The following is a 15435-nucleotide window of genomic DNA, read 5'->3' on the forward strand; positions in this document are numbered from 1 at the left end:
CTCTGCTCCAAAGGTCTGTTGTCCTCTGCTGCTGACCTTTAGACTGCAATGCCCTTTATAGTAAACAACGAAGAGCTCTCCAGTCCCCTGAGAGTGTGAAAGCCTGGGCTTCCCTGCAGTTATAGACACTTAAGGATGAACAGGAGTGCATAGGATAAAGGACCTCTGGTGAAAACCTGGATGGCAAAATGGCTTTGTTTTAGGTCTAGCCCACCCGTGTGCTTAAAGCGCATCCAGCATCACAGTTCCCCGAAAGCGCGGTGCTGGATTCAGCGCAGGCACCTCTTTCAGGCTGTTTTGGGTGCAGTGTTCTTACCCTGAAAGGAAACATTAATTCTCCAGGTTTTGAGACCCTGGAGTACTGCATACAGCTCTGGAGTCCTCAGGACAGGAAGATATGGACCTGTTGGAATGGGTCCAGAGGAAGGCCACAGAAATGATCAGAGGAATGGAGCACCTCTCCTATGAGGAAAAGCTGAGAGAGATGGGGCTGTTCAGCCTGGAGAAGACTCCAGGGAGACCTTATTGCAGCCTTTCAGTTCTTAAATTGGGTCTATAAGAAGGATGGGAGAGACATTTTAGCAGGGTCTGTGCAATAGGAGGAGGGGAGATGGTTTTAAACTAAAAGGCTGGATGTGAGGAAAAGATTCTTTGTAATGAGTGTGTTAAAACGCTGGCACAGGCTGTCCAGGGAGGTGGTGGATGCACCAGCCCTGCAGGCATTCAAGACCAGGCTGGATTCGCTTCTGAGTAACCTGATCTATTTGATGATGTCCCTGCTCATTGCAGGGGGTTGGACCAGATGACCTCTGAACGTCCCTTCCAAACCAAGCTGTTCTATGACCCTGAGTGCATCCAGGCTGGGAAAAATCTAAACGATCACTCAGCTCCCATAATCTGCACCTCGTGGCGTTCGAGCAACATTGCGTGTAGATACATACGTATTAAAACACACCAATACAAAGCACACAGACCAGAGGAGCAAGCAAGCGGCTGGCAAGTGTCCCTGGGAGGCGTGTGTGGAGGCGCAGCTACTAGAGAGGAGCGGTAGGACCGGGCGTCTCGTAGGGTTTTTACGGCGGAGCAGGCATTGCTGCGGCGGCTGGGAGCTCTGCCTGCTGCCTGCCCGCTGCCCGCTGCCCGCTGCCCGCCCCGGAGCCACAATGTCAAGAGGAGACACGTGTATGTAAGCGCCTGGCGAGGCCGGAGCGGGGATCGGGCAGCCGGGGCAGGCGGGGCCCGGACCGCGCTGCCTTCCCCGGGCAGGGCTGGGGACCCCACGGCCGCAGGCGCTGGGTGTCCCGGTCCCCCCAGTGCGTGCCGCGGCTGCGGGGTAGCATCGCCTGAGCATGGGGCCGTGGGCTGGTGGCACGCCGAGGAGCCCGGGGTTCGCATGCAGGGTGGGTGCTCCTACCCCGGGGGACCCACGCGTGGGGAAGCGACCGGCGCTTGCATAAGGCTTCGGAGCCAGGCCGTGGCAGGTTGAGCCGTTGTGGTGTCGGGGAATAAAATCTGCCTTTTGGAGAGAGCCGTTTCGCTGAGCCTTTGCGGTGAGGAGGGGTGCAGGGTCTGCGTGCTTATGGCTTGGGAGGGAGATGCAGAGAAGAAAAGTTGTGGCTCTTATTTAAGGTGCTGAGGTTGCTCCCTGCACTCAGCAGGAGCGCGGGGGTCTCCTTTGCTTACGGTCTACGAGATGTTTGCCTAAGAGGTTGTAAAAATCAGGTCTGTCAGTGGGAGGCAAAGGCTGACTGCATATTCCTTGCCATCCCTCACCCAGCCCTTCCTGGGGCTAAAAGCTCTGACTCAGGGCTTTGGGCGATGGCAGAGGATGCTCTGCACCTCAGAGCTGCAGCTCCCAGCACCACAGCTCTGTTCCCATGTGCAAACGGAGCTCGGTTTTGCTTGCAGCTGCAAGAAATGCTGCAGCCCATAAATTCAGACCTGGGGAAAACCTGAGGGGCCTCTCTTACAACCCCAGGAGCAGGCAGGTGCTGCCTTGTTCCTTGGGGCTGTCAGAGTCATAGGGCAGCATCTCCCCACATTCCAGAAGGGTCAGGCCCACCCGACCCTGGCAAAGCCATCCTTTGCCAAGTTTGCTGCACATAATCTTAGCCAAGGGCACAGCCATCATGGTGCAGGGTGCCAAGGTGGGCAGGCTCTGCCTGAACCACAGGCACTGGGAATGGGAAAGCCATTCTTGAGGCTCGATGAGCTCCCCTATTCCATTCCATTCCATTCCATTCCATCTCCTTCATGTTTGCCTCCTTCTCCCCCCTTGTTCCAGCACCAGCACGATGAAGTCGTACCAGAAGCTGACGCAGCCATCAGCATGCCGGCTGGAGGAGGAAGGGGCTGCCCCAGCGCCCGCCAGCCATGGGAAGCTGGCCCCGTGCTGGGTGGGCAGCGTGCTGCTGGTGGCTGCCGTGCTGCTGAGTGCCATCACTGTCTGGGTGCTGCAGCAGGTATCAGTGGGCTGGCCCCGACCCACGCTGCCCCCCAAGTGTCTCCTGGTACCCGAAAGCCACCGCTTTGACTGCTACCCGGAGCGGCGCGTGGTGGTGACACAGCAGCTCTGCGAAAGCCGAGGGTGCTGCTTCATCGAGAGCCCACCGCCGGCGGAGGGCAAGCGAGGGGTGCCCTGGTGCTTCTACCCCCCTGACTTCCCCAGCTACACCCTGGAGAGCCTCAATCAGACAGCGCTGGGCATGGTGGGGTTGCTGGTGCGGCGGGAGAAGGCCTATTACCCTCGGGACATCGAGATGCTGAGGCTGGATGTGGAGTTTGAGACGGACACGCGGCTGCACATCAAGGTGAGCCTTCCGCTGGCTGCTCTGCTGCATCCCTCCGTTCCATAGGTGACCCTGCTCAGACGGAGTCTGCAAGATACTGTGCTCCAGACACGGCTGTATGTGGCCAATGAGCATCTCCAGCCCTTTGCCCTCTTGCTTTGCTGGTCTGTAAAACATGTTTTCTCCGTTTTGCAGATAACGGATGCGGCCAACCCACGGTACGAGGTTCCTCTCGAGGTTCCCCAGGTGATGAAGAAAGCAGAAAATCCCATCTACAGCCTGGACTTCTCCTGGGATCCCTTTGGGGTGGTGCTGCGGCGCAGAGCGACAGGGATGGTGCTGTAAGAACCCACCTCCTCTGTGTCCTGCAATGGGTGGGGGGAAGCTCATCCCACCATAGGCATGTTCCAGCATCATTCCCAGAGGGAATTCCCACACTACAAGATCTCCAGCCAATGATTACTCTGTGTGTTCATCTTTCCATGCAGTATGTGGCTTCTGCCCCCACAGGCTGGCCACGTTCTTGCTGTGACTGTGGCAAGACTGGGTGGGATCAGCACCCATCCAAAAACCTCCCAGTGCCCTAATTCCTCTCCGTGTCCTACAGCAGCCCTTGCACAGGTCACAGCACATCACCAGTAAGGGACCTGGTGGCTCAGGGAAAGGGCCACAAGAGCATTGTGGCTCTGCCTGTTTCACCCTGGTTTTGGGTTTCCCTGGCTGTCCAAGCAATAGGGACACACACAGCTCCAGACTTTCTGTGGAAAAGAACTGCTTTGCTGCCCTGCTCAGTCACCTCCAAACCTTTGCCCACCCTGAGCTATTGGTGAGCATCAACAGCTGGTCAATGTATGGCCAGGGTGTTTTGGGATCCCATCCTTTCCTCCTTCTTCCTGCTTGCTGGTGCCTGTTGTCCATCCTTGAGAGGTGCTTATCAGCAACAGCAGGCTGAGAAACCCCACCACCATTGATGGTTAATAATAACCTGGGTGAACACTTCTGGTGTCAAAGGAAAGGCTGTGCCATGCTGGGTCAGGCTGATTCAGCCTTGGGCTGTGCCTCATGTCCAGTCAGACCCGAATTTGCTGCCTGGGCCAACGTGTTGGGGCTGGATGTGGTGTGGGACACACAATGCTGCACTGACCCTTGGGATGCTTCAAGAGCAAAGGGGTTAATTGTTGATGGGCAAGTGGATCCCAATGGATCCCAGGATCCTCTCTTAGAATCATAGAATTAACTAGCTTGGAAAAGACCTTTAAGATCATCGAACCCAACCATTACCCGAGGACTGTCAAGCCCACCACTAAACCGTATCACTAAGGGCAAATTGATCTCTCCTTAGGGCTGCCCACTCACAGTCACCAGTCCCATCCACCCCTCATCTGCCTCCTCACAGTGGCCCTACACTGTATAGCTGCCACCCCTAACCCCCATGGCCACCCCTCATCTCCCCTCTTGACCTTCTCTCTCTCTCCATGTCACCCTGGCAGGCTCAACACCACAGTGGCCCCACTGATCTTCGCTGACCAGTTTCTCCAGATATCCACATCACTCCCGTCGAAGTTCCTCTATGGGCTGGGCGAGCACCGCGGCCCCCTCCTGCACAGCATGGACTGGAGCACCCTCACACTGTGGGCCCGCGATGTATCTCCCACGGTACCATCTCCCCCCCCCTCCCCATGGGGATGCAGGGGGTGAGGAGAGGGGGTACAACTCTCTACCACCCTAGGAAAGCACATCAGGGGGGTGGGAAGCAGGAGTGGGAGAGGCAGGGGGTGGTCAGGGCTGGCAGGCAGACACATACCAGGAGGATTTCAGTGCCGTTGCAAAATGCTCTTGGCACTTCAAGCGCTTTCTGCTCCACCCTGCTGCTCATGCAACATGTTGTGATGAGGCAGGTTTCCCCCTCGCCCAGCTCGCTATCAGCCCCAAAGCTGTGAGAAAGAAGCAGTCTACCAGCTCTGAAACCATCCTTATCCTTCGCCTTGTCCTTTATGGGCTGCAGATGCAACTTGGGGCCATTCTTCATCCCTGGTGACGTAGGGGCTCTCCTGCTTTGCCCCAGAGCTGCTCTCTCTCAGCCATCACCTCCTCTTTGCAGGAATCATTCAACCTGTATGGTGCTCACCCCTTCTACCTGCTGATGGAGGAAGGTGGAGATGCTCATGGGGTTTTCCTCCTCAACAGCAACGCAATGGGTATGTGATCTGGGACATTCCAGACCAGCTTGTCCCTGGCAGATGGGGCCACATGGGAGATGCTGGAGTGGCCGGTTTGGGAACTTGGGGCGAGAGGAAGCCATGAAAAGGAAAGATGTGGTTTGATAGCTCCGTTATTGAGCATCGCCATCTGTTTCCTGGCTACAGCGAGGCTCTTTAGCAACTGCTGAGCAGTTTAACCACACACCCAGCTGCCAAGTTGCCATCAGAAAAGCAAGTCCCTCGTGTGTGGGTCTGTGCCCATTCCCCCTCCACCCATGACATCCTTGCCCCTAGGCCTGGCAGTGTGGCACAGGGTGCAGCCGGTGATGCCATCTGCCACCCGCGCTGTTCCCAGCTGTGGGATCAGCCAGCTGGTAGCACAGCAGCTCCTGCCGTGTCGGGAATGGCATGGCCAACCACCCGTGTCCCCCCCGGCAGACGCCGCTTGCAGCCAGCTGGGTTGATGCTGTGACACTGCATCTCTCATAGCTCCAGCTGCGCTCGCTGTAGTGCAGGGATGCTCCACAGCAGGAACTCCTGCGAGATGCAGCCACCTGAGCTGACGTTTGAGGGCCCTCTCCTTTTCCTTCTAGGAAAGCCCTTGCTTCCAGCTGCTCACCTGTACAGGTAGCTCTTGATTCACTAAGGAGGGGGTTTTGCAGGAGGATGTGAAAGTTAAGCCCTGCATGTGCTTGGTCTTTAAGTGGAAGCTGGGAGAGTGGTGCAGCTTTAGGCTTAAATAGCAGATTTCTAAGATAGCAACCTCCCAACATAAGCCAGTGATGATTTAAGCCTCCAGATGCCCATTTAGCATCCACTAAGCGCAAGGCAGGGATTTCTGTGTTCCACTGCCTGTGGTGCTGCCCGGTCCCTGCCATGGGGGGTCAGGGTCTGGGGATTGCTCCCCAGTTGTCACTGTCTTCTTCTCTTCCCCTCACCAAAGAGGTGGCTCTGCAACCTGCTCCAGGCCTGACCTGGAGGACCATCGGGGGGGTGCTGGATTTTTACATCTTCCTGGGGCCCGATCCCAACATGGTCATCCAGCAGTACCAGCAGGTGATAGGTAAGTGCCTGCATCCAGTGTGGCCATTTGCTGGCACATTCCCTGTGCCCCATTTCTGTCTCACCCCAGCTTCACCACTGCCCCCAGCCCTCCCAGTTAGGGAGGGGTCAGCAGTCACCTCCTTTCCCCCATCTCCCCTTCCCTTCCCATCCTTTTGAGGTGCTGCTGTTCTCTTGGGACACCCCATCCATGCTGCTGCTTTCCCACTGCAGGTTTCCCAGCCATGCCACCCTTTTGGGCACTCGGCTTCCACCTCTGCCGCTGGGGTTATGGATCCAGCAATGAGACCTGGCAGACCGTGAGAGCCATGAGGAACTACCAGATCCCTCAGGTAGCTCCTCAGACCTATGCAGGGGGGCGGTTCCAGGCTCCGTGACCCATCCCTGAGCCTCTGTCCCGCAGGATGCGCAGTGGAATGACATCGATTACATGGACGGGTACCGGGACTTCACCTTCGATTCCCAGAAATTTGCCTCCCTCCCGTCGCTGGTGGAAGACCTGCACAAACATGGGCAGCACTACGTTATGATCTTGGTACTCCTCCTCCTCTCCCGCTGTGCTGTTTTGGCTGCAGAGCCACGATGTGATACAGAGGCGTAAGGGAAGCTCGTGGTCATCTTCATCCCCAGGGATTTTTATCCAAGACTGATCCCTACTGGAACTGCCACTGGAAAATCCCCCTGTGCAGGGGCCACAGAGACATGGGGCAGGTTATTGTGTTGTGCTCCTTTCTGCTGTGGGAGCACAGGGATGCCCCTATCCCCGTGGGTGAAAGGATGGAGGAACTGCGGGTCAGGCTGTTTAACTCGTGGTGCTTACATCCGCACGAGTGCTGGGATCTCATGACCTGACTGTGGTCTCCCTTCTTCCCTCCACAAGGAAAGGGGGTACTGGTTCTGCTTGCTGGGGGTCCTGGGAAGGGAAAGGTTGTGTTCCCTCCCTGTTGAACTCCCCCTTGTATCCCAAGCCCATCTGTGACCTGACATTTCTTGCATAAGCACAAGACTTCTTGCGTTTGTCCCCCCTTCCTAAAACACCCTGATGGGTCCTGGGGACTTGCAGAAGTGGTGCTTTAGATGTGTTGAAGCAAGTTTCTGTTCCCCTTGGGGGAAACAGCCACTGTGTGTGAGCTCTGGCTGACCCTGTCTGGGTTGTCCTCTTCTCTGAATCACACCAGTCTGGCATGAGGAAGAGGCTATGGGCTGCCAGGAATGGCACTAACGCTCTGCTCCATCCCCAGGATCCCGGCATCAGCAGCACCAACCCCAACGGCTCCTACTGGCCATTCGATGAAGGCTTGCGCCGGGGCTTGTTCCTCAACACCACCCAAGGGCAGACGCTCATCGGGCAGGTGAGGAGCTCTGCAGGGAAATCCCAGCCCTGTGGCATTGAGCAATAGCAGGGCTGAGGTTTCATCCCTCACGCTGGAGGGATGAAAGGGGCCAAGGGACCTCTCCGGGATGATTGCCAGGGCTTGGCTCAGCTCTCACCCCTATGTGTCATCTCCAGCACCCTCGGGAGCCAGCCCCTGCCCCAGCAGAGGAGCCCGTGGATGTCATATGAGCTTAATGGAGTTGGCAGTTCTGCCTAATCTGGTCATCTGATTTCTGTCCCTTCCTGCTTCTAGGCTAAGTCTGTGATGGGCATGTGCCTTCGGATCTGCTCCGCAGTGGTTCCCTCACAGTTTGTCCCCTTTGGCCATTTGCTCTCACCAGTTTTCCCTTGCTATCTACAAGGAAGAGGCTTTTAATGTAGCCTGAAAACGGGGGGAAAAATGAATCCACTAAAATTCCTGGAGTGAGGAAAAGTGCGGAGAAATCATGGCCTCTCCGTGGCATGCCCTGGGCTAGGTGGTGTCAGGGCTTGTGCAAGAGGAGGCAGAGCAGGTGCTTTATCAGTTGCCACTTCCCACCAGACCCTGATGCTCTAGGGTACCATGGAGGCAGGAGGGATGCTGTGCATGCAGCATCCAGGACTCGAAGCCGTCAGACTGGGTTTATTGCCTGTTTCACCCCTGGTTCTTCCAGCATGCTCACACCCCTGTTCTGTGTGGTGGTACCCCACAAACCGCTTGCTCACTGAAGCCATCATTTTGTGATGTCCCCACAGGTCTGGCCTGGCTTCACTGCCTTCGCAGACTTCTCCAACCCGGACACCCACCAGTGGTGGCTGGAGAACCTGCAGCGCTTCCATGCCCATGTACCCTTCGATGGCCTCTGGATCGTAAGTCCCTCCTTGCCCCCATGTCACTCCCTGCCAGCAGCTCTGCTCACACCGTCTGTTCCTTTCAAATGCAGTTTTTCCAGTCTATCCACAAATCCCCAAAACCTTCCCTCTTGAAATCGCTCCACTGTTTTCTTTGCTTAGGACATGAATGAGCCGTCCAACTTCATGGATGGGTCTGAAGAAGGCTGCCCATCGGGAGAGCTCGACAGCCCACCCTACACACCAGGTAAGGAAGGAGATGAAATACAAGGCTGTGCTGGTAGGTACTGTGTGCTTGAAGATCACTGGCAACTGGGTGTGATAGGGAAAAACCATTTTTAAGAGACATCACATCTCTGTTTCTCACACTGAATGTCTCCATCCCTACTTCCATGTGCCAGTATCCGCACCCAGCCCTTGAACACTTGTCAGGCCATGTCAGGGACCAGGATAGGACCATCTGCATGAGCTTTTGGTGCCGGTTTGGCAGTGGTGGGAAGGATGCCCCAAAGCCAGCAACCAGGGTAATGGGATCTGCATCCCCTGCAGCCCTCTCACCGTGTGCTGACAGCATCTCTCCCTCCTGACAGCCGTGTTGGGCGATTCCCTCTCTGCAAAGACAGTGTGTGCCTCAGCAAAGCAGAAAGCCTCGGTGCACTACAACCTCCACAACCTCTATGGGCTGATGGAAGCCAAAGCCACAGCGAGGTACCCAAGCATCCCGCTTCCTGCCGGCCTGGGGATGGGATGAAATCCTGCTGCTCACAGCTGTGTAGGGAAAAGATGGGGATTTGAGTGCCTGACCAAAAGGGCAAATGCTGTGGCTGCTGACAGCCTCTGGGATGGGATAACCCAGCAGAGGAGGGAAGCTGACACTGCATACGGGGGATGAAGCCAGTCCTGGGCACTGAGCCTTTGCCGTATTCTGGCCAACCCTCTAGCACTGTAGGGCTACCATGGTGCTGACCTCTATCTCCTCTATTATGGGTTAAGGTGAGGGGCTGCTCTCACCTCCTGCCTCTGTCCCTCCCTGTGGTTTCCCAGCGCCTTGATCCAGATCCGGGGGAAGCGCCCCTTCGTCATCTCCCGCTCCACCTTCCCCAGCCAGGGCCGGTACTCCGGGCACTGGCTGGGTGACAACCGGAGCCAGTGGAAGGACATGTATTACTCCATCCCAGGTGGGTGGCACAGCACGCAGGTCCTCCCTACCGGCACCCCCAGCTCCATCAAGCTTCCTGTTTGCTCAGAGACACCTCGGAAACTCCCTGTCCCTGCCCTCAGGGCTGCTGAGCTTCAGCCTCTTCGGCATCCCGCTGGTCGGGGCGGACATCTGCGGCTTCTCCGGCAGCACCTCGGAGGAGTTGTGCACTCGCTGGATGCAGCTCGGTGCCTTCTACCCCTTCGCTCGCAACCACAACACCCAGAACGAGAAGGTCAGTGGGAGGCATTCCATGGGTGAGATGAGGGATGTGGGATGGAGGATGTGGGATGCAGGTCAGGGGCAGTGGGGATGCCTGGCGAGGCTGGGGATGGGGATGACTCTCCTTGTCTCCCCCAGGCCCAGGACCCAACGGTGTTCAGCCCTGCTGCAAGGACGGCCATGAAGGATGTGCTGCTGACCCGCTACTCCCTCCTGCCCTTCCTCTACACCCTTTTCCACCATGCCCACCTGCAAGGGGACACTGTCGCCCGGCCCTTGTTCTTTGAGTAAGAGCATCCCCACCAGGAGTTGGGAAGACACTGGATCATGGAGAAGTGGCTGATCCAAGCGGCATTTCCATCGCACCACAGGTTCCCCCAGGATGTGACCACACTGGGGCTGGACAGGCAGTTCCTGTGGGGCCGGAGCCTGCTGGTGACACCAGTGCTGGATCCTGGGGTGGACTCAGTCACGGGTTATGTCCCCCGAGGCACGTGGTACGACTTCTACACGGTGAGGAGCACTGCAGCGCTCGGCTGGGGTTGGATGGTCCCTGCTTGACCATATCGGGTCTGCTGATGGGAAGCCAGAGCTGAGCCCAGCAAGCCCTAATGGAGGAAGGGGTGGGAATAGCTGGTCCATCCCAGACCCATGCCCAAAGCCCTGTGTTGTGCCCCTGACCCCCTCATACCTTTATCTCTCACTGCCTACCCAGGGCTCTTCAGTGAACAGCAGTGGGGAGATGGTGAAGATGTCAGCCCCCCTGGATCACCTCAACCTGCACATCCGGGAAGGTGCCATCCTGCCCACCCAGGTAAGCACCCATCCATCACCTCCCCAGAGCTGTCCACAGCGTGTGTGTGTGTCCCCTGCACCTCAGCTCCCAGACCCCTATCCCGTGTGCTCACAGCCCTCCAGCACCCATGTCTTTGAACCCCAGAAACCAGGGACCACCAGCGAGGCAACCCGAAGGAACCCCCTGAGCCTCATCGTGGCCATGTCTTCCGGTGACACTGCTTGGGGGGACCTCTTCTGGGATGATGGAGAGAGCCTGGACACCTTCGAGCGGGGCAACTACTCCTATGTGGTGTTCAATGTCACGCAGGTGGGATGCAGTGGGGAGGGTAGGGGGGTCTGATGGTACCCAGGACCTTGAGCTCATGCTGTCCCCTCCTGCAGAACATCTTCACCTCCACTGTCCTCCATGCCAGCGCCGAGGCCACTGAAGTTACCATTGGCACACTGAGCATCTTTGGGGTGCGAGAACCACCCAGCAAGGTCCTCCTGAATGGCCAGGAGAAGCCCTTCTCCTACCTGGACAACCAGGTATGGCTGCATCTCAGGGTGCCCTGTCCTGGGGAAGCCCCATCCTTGGGGGTATCCATCCCTCCTCTTCTAGCCCAAAGGGCCACAGGCAGGGTTAGTGGCTGACGAGGTGGCTGTCCTGCCATGTCAGTGTTCAGGGGGAGTGGAGCTCAAGCAGGCTGGGAAGGGGACAGGATGCTCCACATCCCCAGGCTGAGGCTGTACCCCAAAATGTTTCTTCTCCTCCCACAGGTTCTCACTGTGAGTGACCTTGGTCTTAGCCTCAACCAGGGCTTCTCCCTGCAGTGGCTGTGAGCAGGAGGCTGGGGGGTCACCCCCACCTAGCCATTACTGTCTGGAAGATGCTCGGTGCTCCAGCCCTTGAAGCTGGGATGCTGCTATGGAGGAGGCGGTGGGGACTGTCACATCCTGCCATGGGGACCCCCCCCCGCCCCAGCACGGCTGGGGATGGGGAGCCTTGGAGGGGAGGCTTGCCCACCGTGTCCCCCATGGGTGGTGTTGTGCGCCTGCGGTCCCTGCTGCAATAAAGACACGTGGAGAACTTGTCCTGGGAGCATGACATGGGGATGGGAAGAGGGCATGGGGGGGATGAGGGCGGGGGGCAGCCAACTGCTTTGATCACCTCCAGTTTTATCTGATCTCAGTCCTCTCACCCCCTCAATCTCAGCTGCTCAATCTCATCCCTAATCTAAGCCCCCCAGTGTCAACTCCACATCCCACTCCCCCAGTTCCAGTTCCAGCCCCGATTCCAGCTCCTTGGTCAGTGTCACCCCCCCCTCCCACCCTCCCCCAGAAAGCCCCCCCGCGCTCTCCCATCTCCCCCACCTTTGGGTGCAGGTCTCCCTCCAGCCCGCTCGGCGGCGCTGTCCCGCGGGGCGGAGGGCGGAGCGAGCGTCTTTCGCCTCCACCTCCGGGAGGGGCCGGACGAGAAGTTCCGCTTCCGACCGTGGCGGCGGCCCCATCATCATCATCATCATCATCATCATGAACCGGCCGAAGACGGCTGCCGTGCGGCGGCCCAGCACCGTGCCCAAGCCCTCCGGTGAGTCCTGCCGGGCCGGGGAGGAGGGCGGCGGGAGGGAGGCCCCGGTGTTGTGCGGTTCCCGGCGCTGTCACGTCTGCCCCGTGTCCCCTCGCAGCGCACCCGCCTCCGGGAGACTTCATCGCGCTGGGCTCCAAGGGGCAGAGCAGCGAGGGTAAAGCCGCCGTCACCCTGCTGAAGTCGGCGCCCCCCGGGCTGCCCTCCGAGCGCAAGCGGGACGCGGCCGCCGCCTTAGCGGGCCCGGCGGGGCTGACCGGCTTGACCAAGCGGCCCAAGCTGTCCTCCACGCCGCCCCTCAGCGCCCTGGGACGCCTGGCAGAGGCGGCCGTGGCGGAGAAGAGAGCCATTTCACCCTCCATCAAGGAGCCGTCCGTCATCCCGATCGAAGGTGAGGCCTCAGGGTGCTTCTGCCCGACACAGGCAGGTCGGGGATGCGAGTTTTCCTTTCCCTACTGCTTCAGCCCAGGAGCCTTTCTTGGAGCCCACACACTGGCTTTGTGCGCTGCCCTTAAGGGTTTCCCGTGCTGGATGTAGGGCTGAGGTCGCAGTTTTGTCTCCTCTCCTGTTGGCATTCGCTTGTGCTCACTGTCCTGCCGGATAGGTGTTTAATGGCAGCATCAAAAGGCTCTCTGGGGACGTCTTTGAGTGTGGATTGTGGTGTTTTATTGATATATTTCTTTAGCAGAGTCTGGATCTGAATGGGGCTTGCTTTTTGAATTGCCATTCCATTTTCTGCTGTTTGATACGTTTGCAGGGGAGCATGCTAGCATGAACCAACTGAATAACAACCAAGGGGCATTGTGAGGTGTGAATCAGAGCTTTTCATAGCAATAAGGTTTGGGAAGAGCCATTGCAAGGGCTAAAGGTGATCTGGTCTGCGCTCTGCTTTCCTGGTGACTGGCCCTGCCAGCACCTCAGGGCAAGTTATTGAAGGTAAATGCTGATGCCTGTGTGTTGGTGATTGCAGTTGTCCCCACGGTGCTGCTGGATGAAATTGAGGCAGCAGAGGCAGAAGGCAATGATGACCGTATTGAGGGGGTGCTGTGCGGAGCTGTGAAGCAGCTGAAGATGAACAGAGCCAAACCTGATACCACGCTGTACCTGAGCCTCATGTACCTGGCCAAAATCAAGCCAAACATCTTTGCCACTGAAGGGGTTATTGAGGTGAGGGCTGTGCCTCTTAGGCTGATGTATCATTGCAGCACAGTTCAGTGTCCCTCAGGTCAAAGCTCAATCTGCGTGTCTTTAAAATACTGTATATCTGTGGCAAGCTACTGCAATTTGTATTTCTCTCTGTAAAGCTTTTCTGTATGCTTTCTTGCTTGAGGGCTTGATTATTACTTTAATTTTGTGGATGGTATTCCAGGCACTGTGCAGTCTGCTCCGAAGAGATGCTTCCATCAACTTCAAAGCCAAAGGGAATAGCCTTGTGTCTGTCTTGGCCTGCAACCTTCTGATGGCAGCTTATGAAGAGGATGAGAACTGGCCGGAGATCTTTGTCAAGGTTATTGAACCAAGGGTGCTTCTGCTGGGCTGAGGCAGTGGTGGGCAGACTGGGTAAAACCAGCGAGAGTTGGGAAATACAAGTGTTGCAGGGTCTTCTAATTTGTCTGTAGGAATTAAACCAGCCCATTAATTTAAAAGGCTAAGCTTTTGAAAGACCAGCTTCTACATTTTGGCTGTAGAAGCTGTAAAATCTTTGCTAAGGATTAATCAGCTGTGTTGCTTGAGAGGGTTGATGCCTGTAGAATTTGGGTTGTGATGGTTGGGATCTTTTTGCTCTTATGTGGCTTTCTTGCAGTCATCTGATCTGTTTTCCATTCGTGCAGTGGTTATGCTGATTTCCTACTTTGCAGCTGTATATTGGAAGTAAATAAAATCTGGGGAAGCTCACAAGTACTCCTTTGATTAATCAGTAAAAATAACAGCTTGAGCATGGTTTGTGATCTCTTCTGCAGGTTTACATTGAGGACTCCCTTGGGGAGCGCATCTGGGTGGACAGCCCTCACTGCAAGATGTTTGTGGATAACATCCAAACAGCTTTTAACACAAAGATGCCTCCTAAGAGCATGCTCTTGCATGGAGAAGTTGGACGTAGCGGAGGGGACCTTAGTGCTGGTAAGAAGGTGTTTGGGAAGCAAGAGCAGGGAGGGGTGGGGAGAGCACGGAGCCTGGTGAGCTTATTGACTGGTAGAATAGTTTGTTACTTGATGGTGTCAGATGAAATAGACTTTGAGTTCCAGGCATTGCTTTTCCTCTCTTTGGGGCTCTTTCATTTCCTGGGGACGTTTGAGGGCAGGCAGTGAAAGAGGTCTGGGGAATGTGCTTCTGTGTGTGTGGTATAGTGTGAGGAAGCAACTAATTGTGGCTTCCTTAAGTGCTGCTGAAGGGGATCCTTGGAAGAAGCTAAACACATGAGAGCATGAGCGAGTGCTCTGTAGAAAAAGGAGTTGTCTTATGAAGCATGCTGTGTGCTGGTCTCTCTTAGGAAGCAGCCCACACCCTTCCATGACAGAGGAGGAAGATAGCCAGAGTGAGCTGCTGATTGCAGAGGAGAAAATGAGCCCGGAGCAGGCAGGCCAGCTCATGCCCAGGTACAGTGCTTCTTGCTCTTCTGATGTAGCTGTGTGGCAGATCTGTCTGTGCTCACCCACTCCTGCAGTGCTGCAACAGGGAGCTCCTTTGCACTATCTGTCCCATGGCACTTGCTAGAGGATGTTAAGCATCAGATAAAACTGGTTGTAGGAGAAAAGAGTAGACTTCGTAACGTGTACCACAAACAAGAAAGGATGCTTATCTCTGAACATAGCAAAGTGTGATTGCGTTGACTTCTGTGGAAGCGAATAAAAGGCAGTTTGTGTGGCCCAGGTATGAAGACCTCGCAGAGAGTGTGGAGGAATATGTCCTAGACATGCTGCGGGACCAACTCAACCGGCGCCAGCCAATGGACAATGTCTCCAGGAACCTCCTTCGACTGCTAACAGCAACCTGTGGCTACAAAGAGGTGCGACAGACGGCTGTGCAGAGGCTGGAGATGTGGCTGCAGAATCCAAAGGTAAGGATATAAGCTGTTGAAGCAGCACAACTCTTCTGGACCTGGTCTGGAATCCAGGAGGGCTGCATACTGTACACTGCATAAGTTTCTGAGCTGTAATGGTAAGTGACAATAGCCTTTCTGTTCTTTCTTTGCAGTTGACCAAGCCAGCTCAGGACTTGCTGATGTCAGTGTGTATGAACTGCAACACCCACAGCTCAGAGGACATGGATGTTATCTCCAACCTGATCAAAATTCGTCTCAAGCCGAAAGTCCTTCTCAACCACTACATGCTGTGTGTCAGGTGAGTGACTGGGACTGTAACAGGAAGGGAAGCACTCTGGAAGATGTGCCC

General features: G+C 56.3%; 2 protein-coding genes across 5 annotated transcripts in view; both read left to right on the top strand.

Annotated features, from left to right (window-relative positions):
* The first annotated feature begins 787 nt into the window (after window positions 1-787).
* Window positions 788-11495, top strand: LOC134158215 (lysosomal alpha-glucosidase-like). 3 transcript variants are annotated; one of them, XM_062607949.1, is made up of 20 exons: window positions 788-1047; window positions 2285-2810; window positions 2985-3130; window positions 4280-4445; window positions 4891-4987; window positions 5934-6053; window positions 6266-6384; window positions 6456-6587; window positions 7294-7404; window positions 8163-8276; window positions 8421-8505; window positions 8849-8966; window positions 9303-9436; window positions 9540-9691; window positions 9817-9965; window positions 10050-10191; window positions 10394-10492; window positions 10619-10783; window positions 10858-11004; window positions 11236-11495. In XM_062607949.1, the coding sequence occupies exons 1-20, from the start codon at window positions 803-805 to the stop codon at window positions 11296-11298; spliced, it is 3030 nt and encodes a 1009-aa protein (XP_062463933.1). In that variant the 5' UTR covers window positions 788-802; the 3' UTR covers window positions 11299-11495. The 3 variants fall into 3 exon arrangements, with proteins under 3 accessions (XP_062463933.1, XP_062463934.1, XP_062463935.1); XM_062607950.1 differs by lacking the exon at window positions 788-1047 and adding an exon at window positions 1070-1186; XM_062607951.1 differs by lacking the exon at window positions 788-1047 and adding an exon at window positions 1077-1182.
* A 492-nt stretch (window positions 11496-11987) lies between these two features.
* Window positions 11988-15435, top strand: part of INTS1 (integrator complex subunit 1) — a 28563-nt gene continuing 25115 nt past the window's right edge. For both annotated transcript variants that reach the window (XM_062607952.1, XM_062607953.1), the window contains exons 1-8: window positions 11988-12046; window positions 12144-12434; window positions 13014-13210; window positions 13413-13550; window positions 14005-14164; window positions 14535-14640; window positions 14915-15101; window positions 15239-15384. In XM_062607952.1, the coding sequence (XP_062463936.1) occupies window positions 11989-12046; window positions 12144-12434; window positions 13014-13210; window positions 13413-13550; window positions 14005-14164; window positions 14535-14640; window positions 14915-15101; window positions 15239-15384 (1283 nt within the window). In that variant the 5' untranslated portion in view covers window position 11988. The remainder of the gene's footprint in view (window positions 12047-12143; window positions 12435-13013; window positions 13211-13412; window positions 13551-14004; window positions 14165-14534; window positions 14641-14914; window positions 15102-15238; window positions 15385-15435) is intronic.

Source organism: Pezoporus occidentalis, unplaced genomic scaffold, assembly GCF_034315485.1.
Source record: "Pezoporus occidentalis ecotype Australia unplaced genomic scaffold, CSIRO_AGI_Poc_V1 ctg128, whole genome shotgun sequence".
Lineage (NCBI taxonomy): Eukaryota > Metazoa > Chordata > Aves > Psittaciformes > Psittacidae > Pezoporus > Pezoporus occidentalis.

Bases quoted from the DNA above. Each gene is read 5' to 3' on its own strand.
- LOC134158215 (XM_062607949.1), top strand. From the start codon at position 803: ATGACCTCTGAACGTCCCTTCCAAACCAAGCTGTTCTATGACCCTGAG. The intron at 6,385-6,455 runs GTAGCTCCTCAG...TCTGTCCCGCAG, and splicing joins GGAACTACCAGATCCCTCAG to GATGCGCAGTGGAATGACAT. The intron at 8,967-9,302 runs GTACCCAAGCAT...GTGGTTTCCCAG, and splicing joins GAAGCCAAAGCCACAGCGAG to CGCCTTGATCCAGATCCGGG.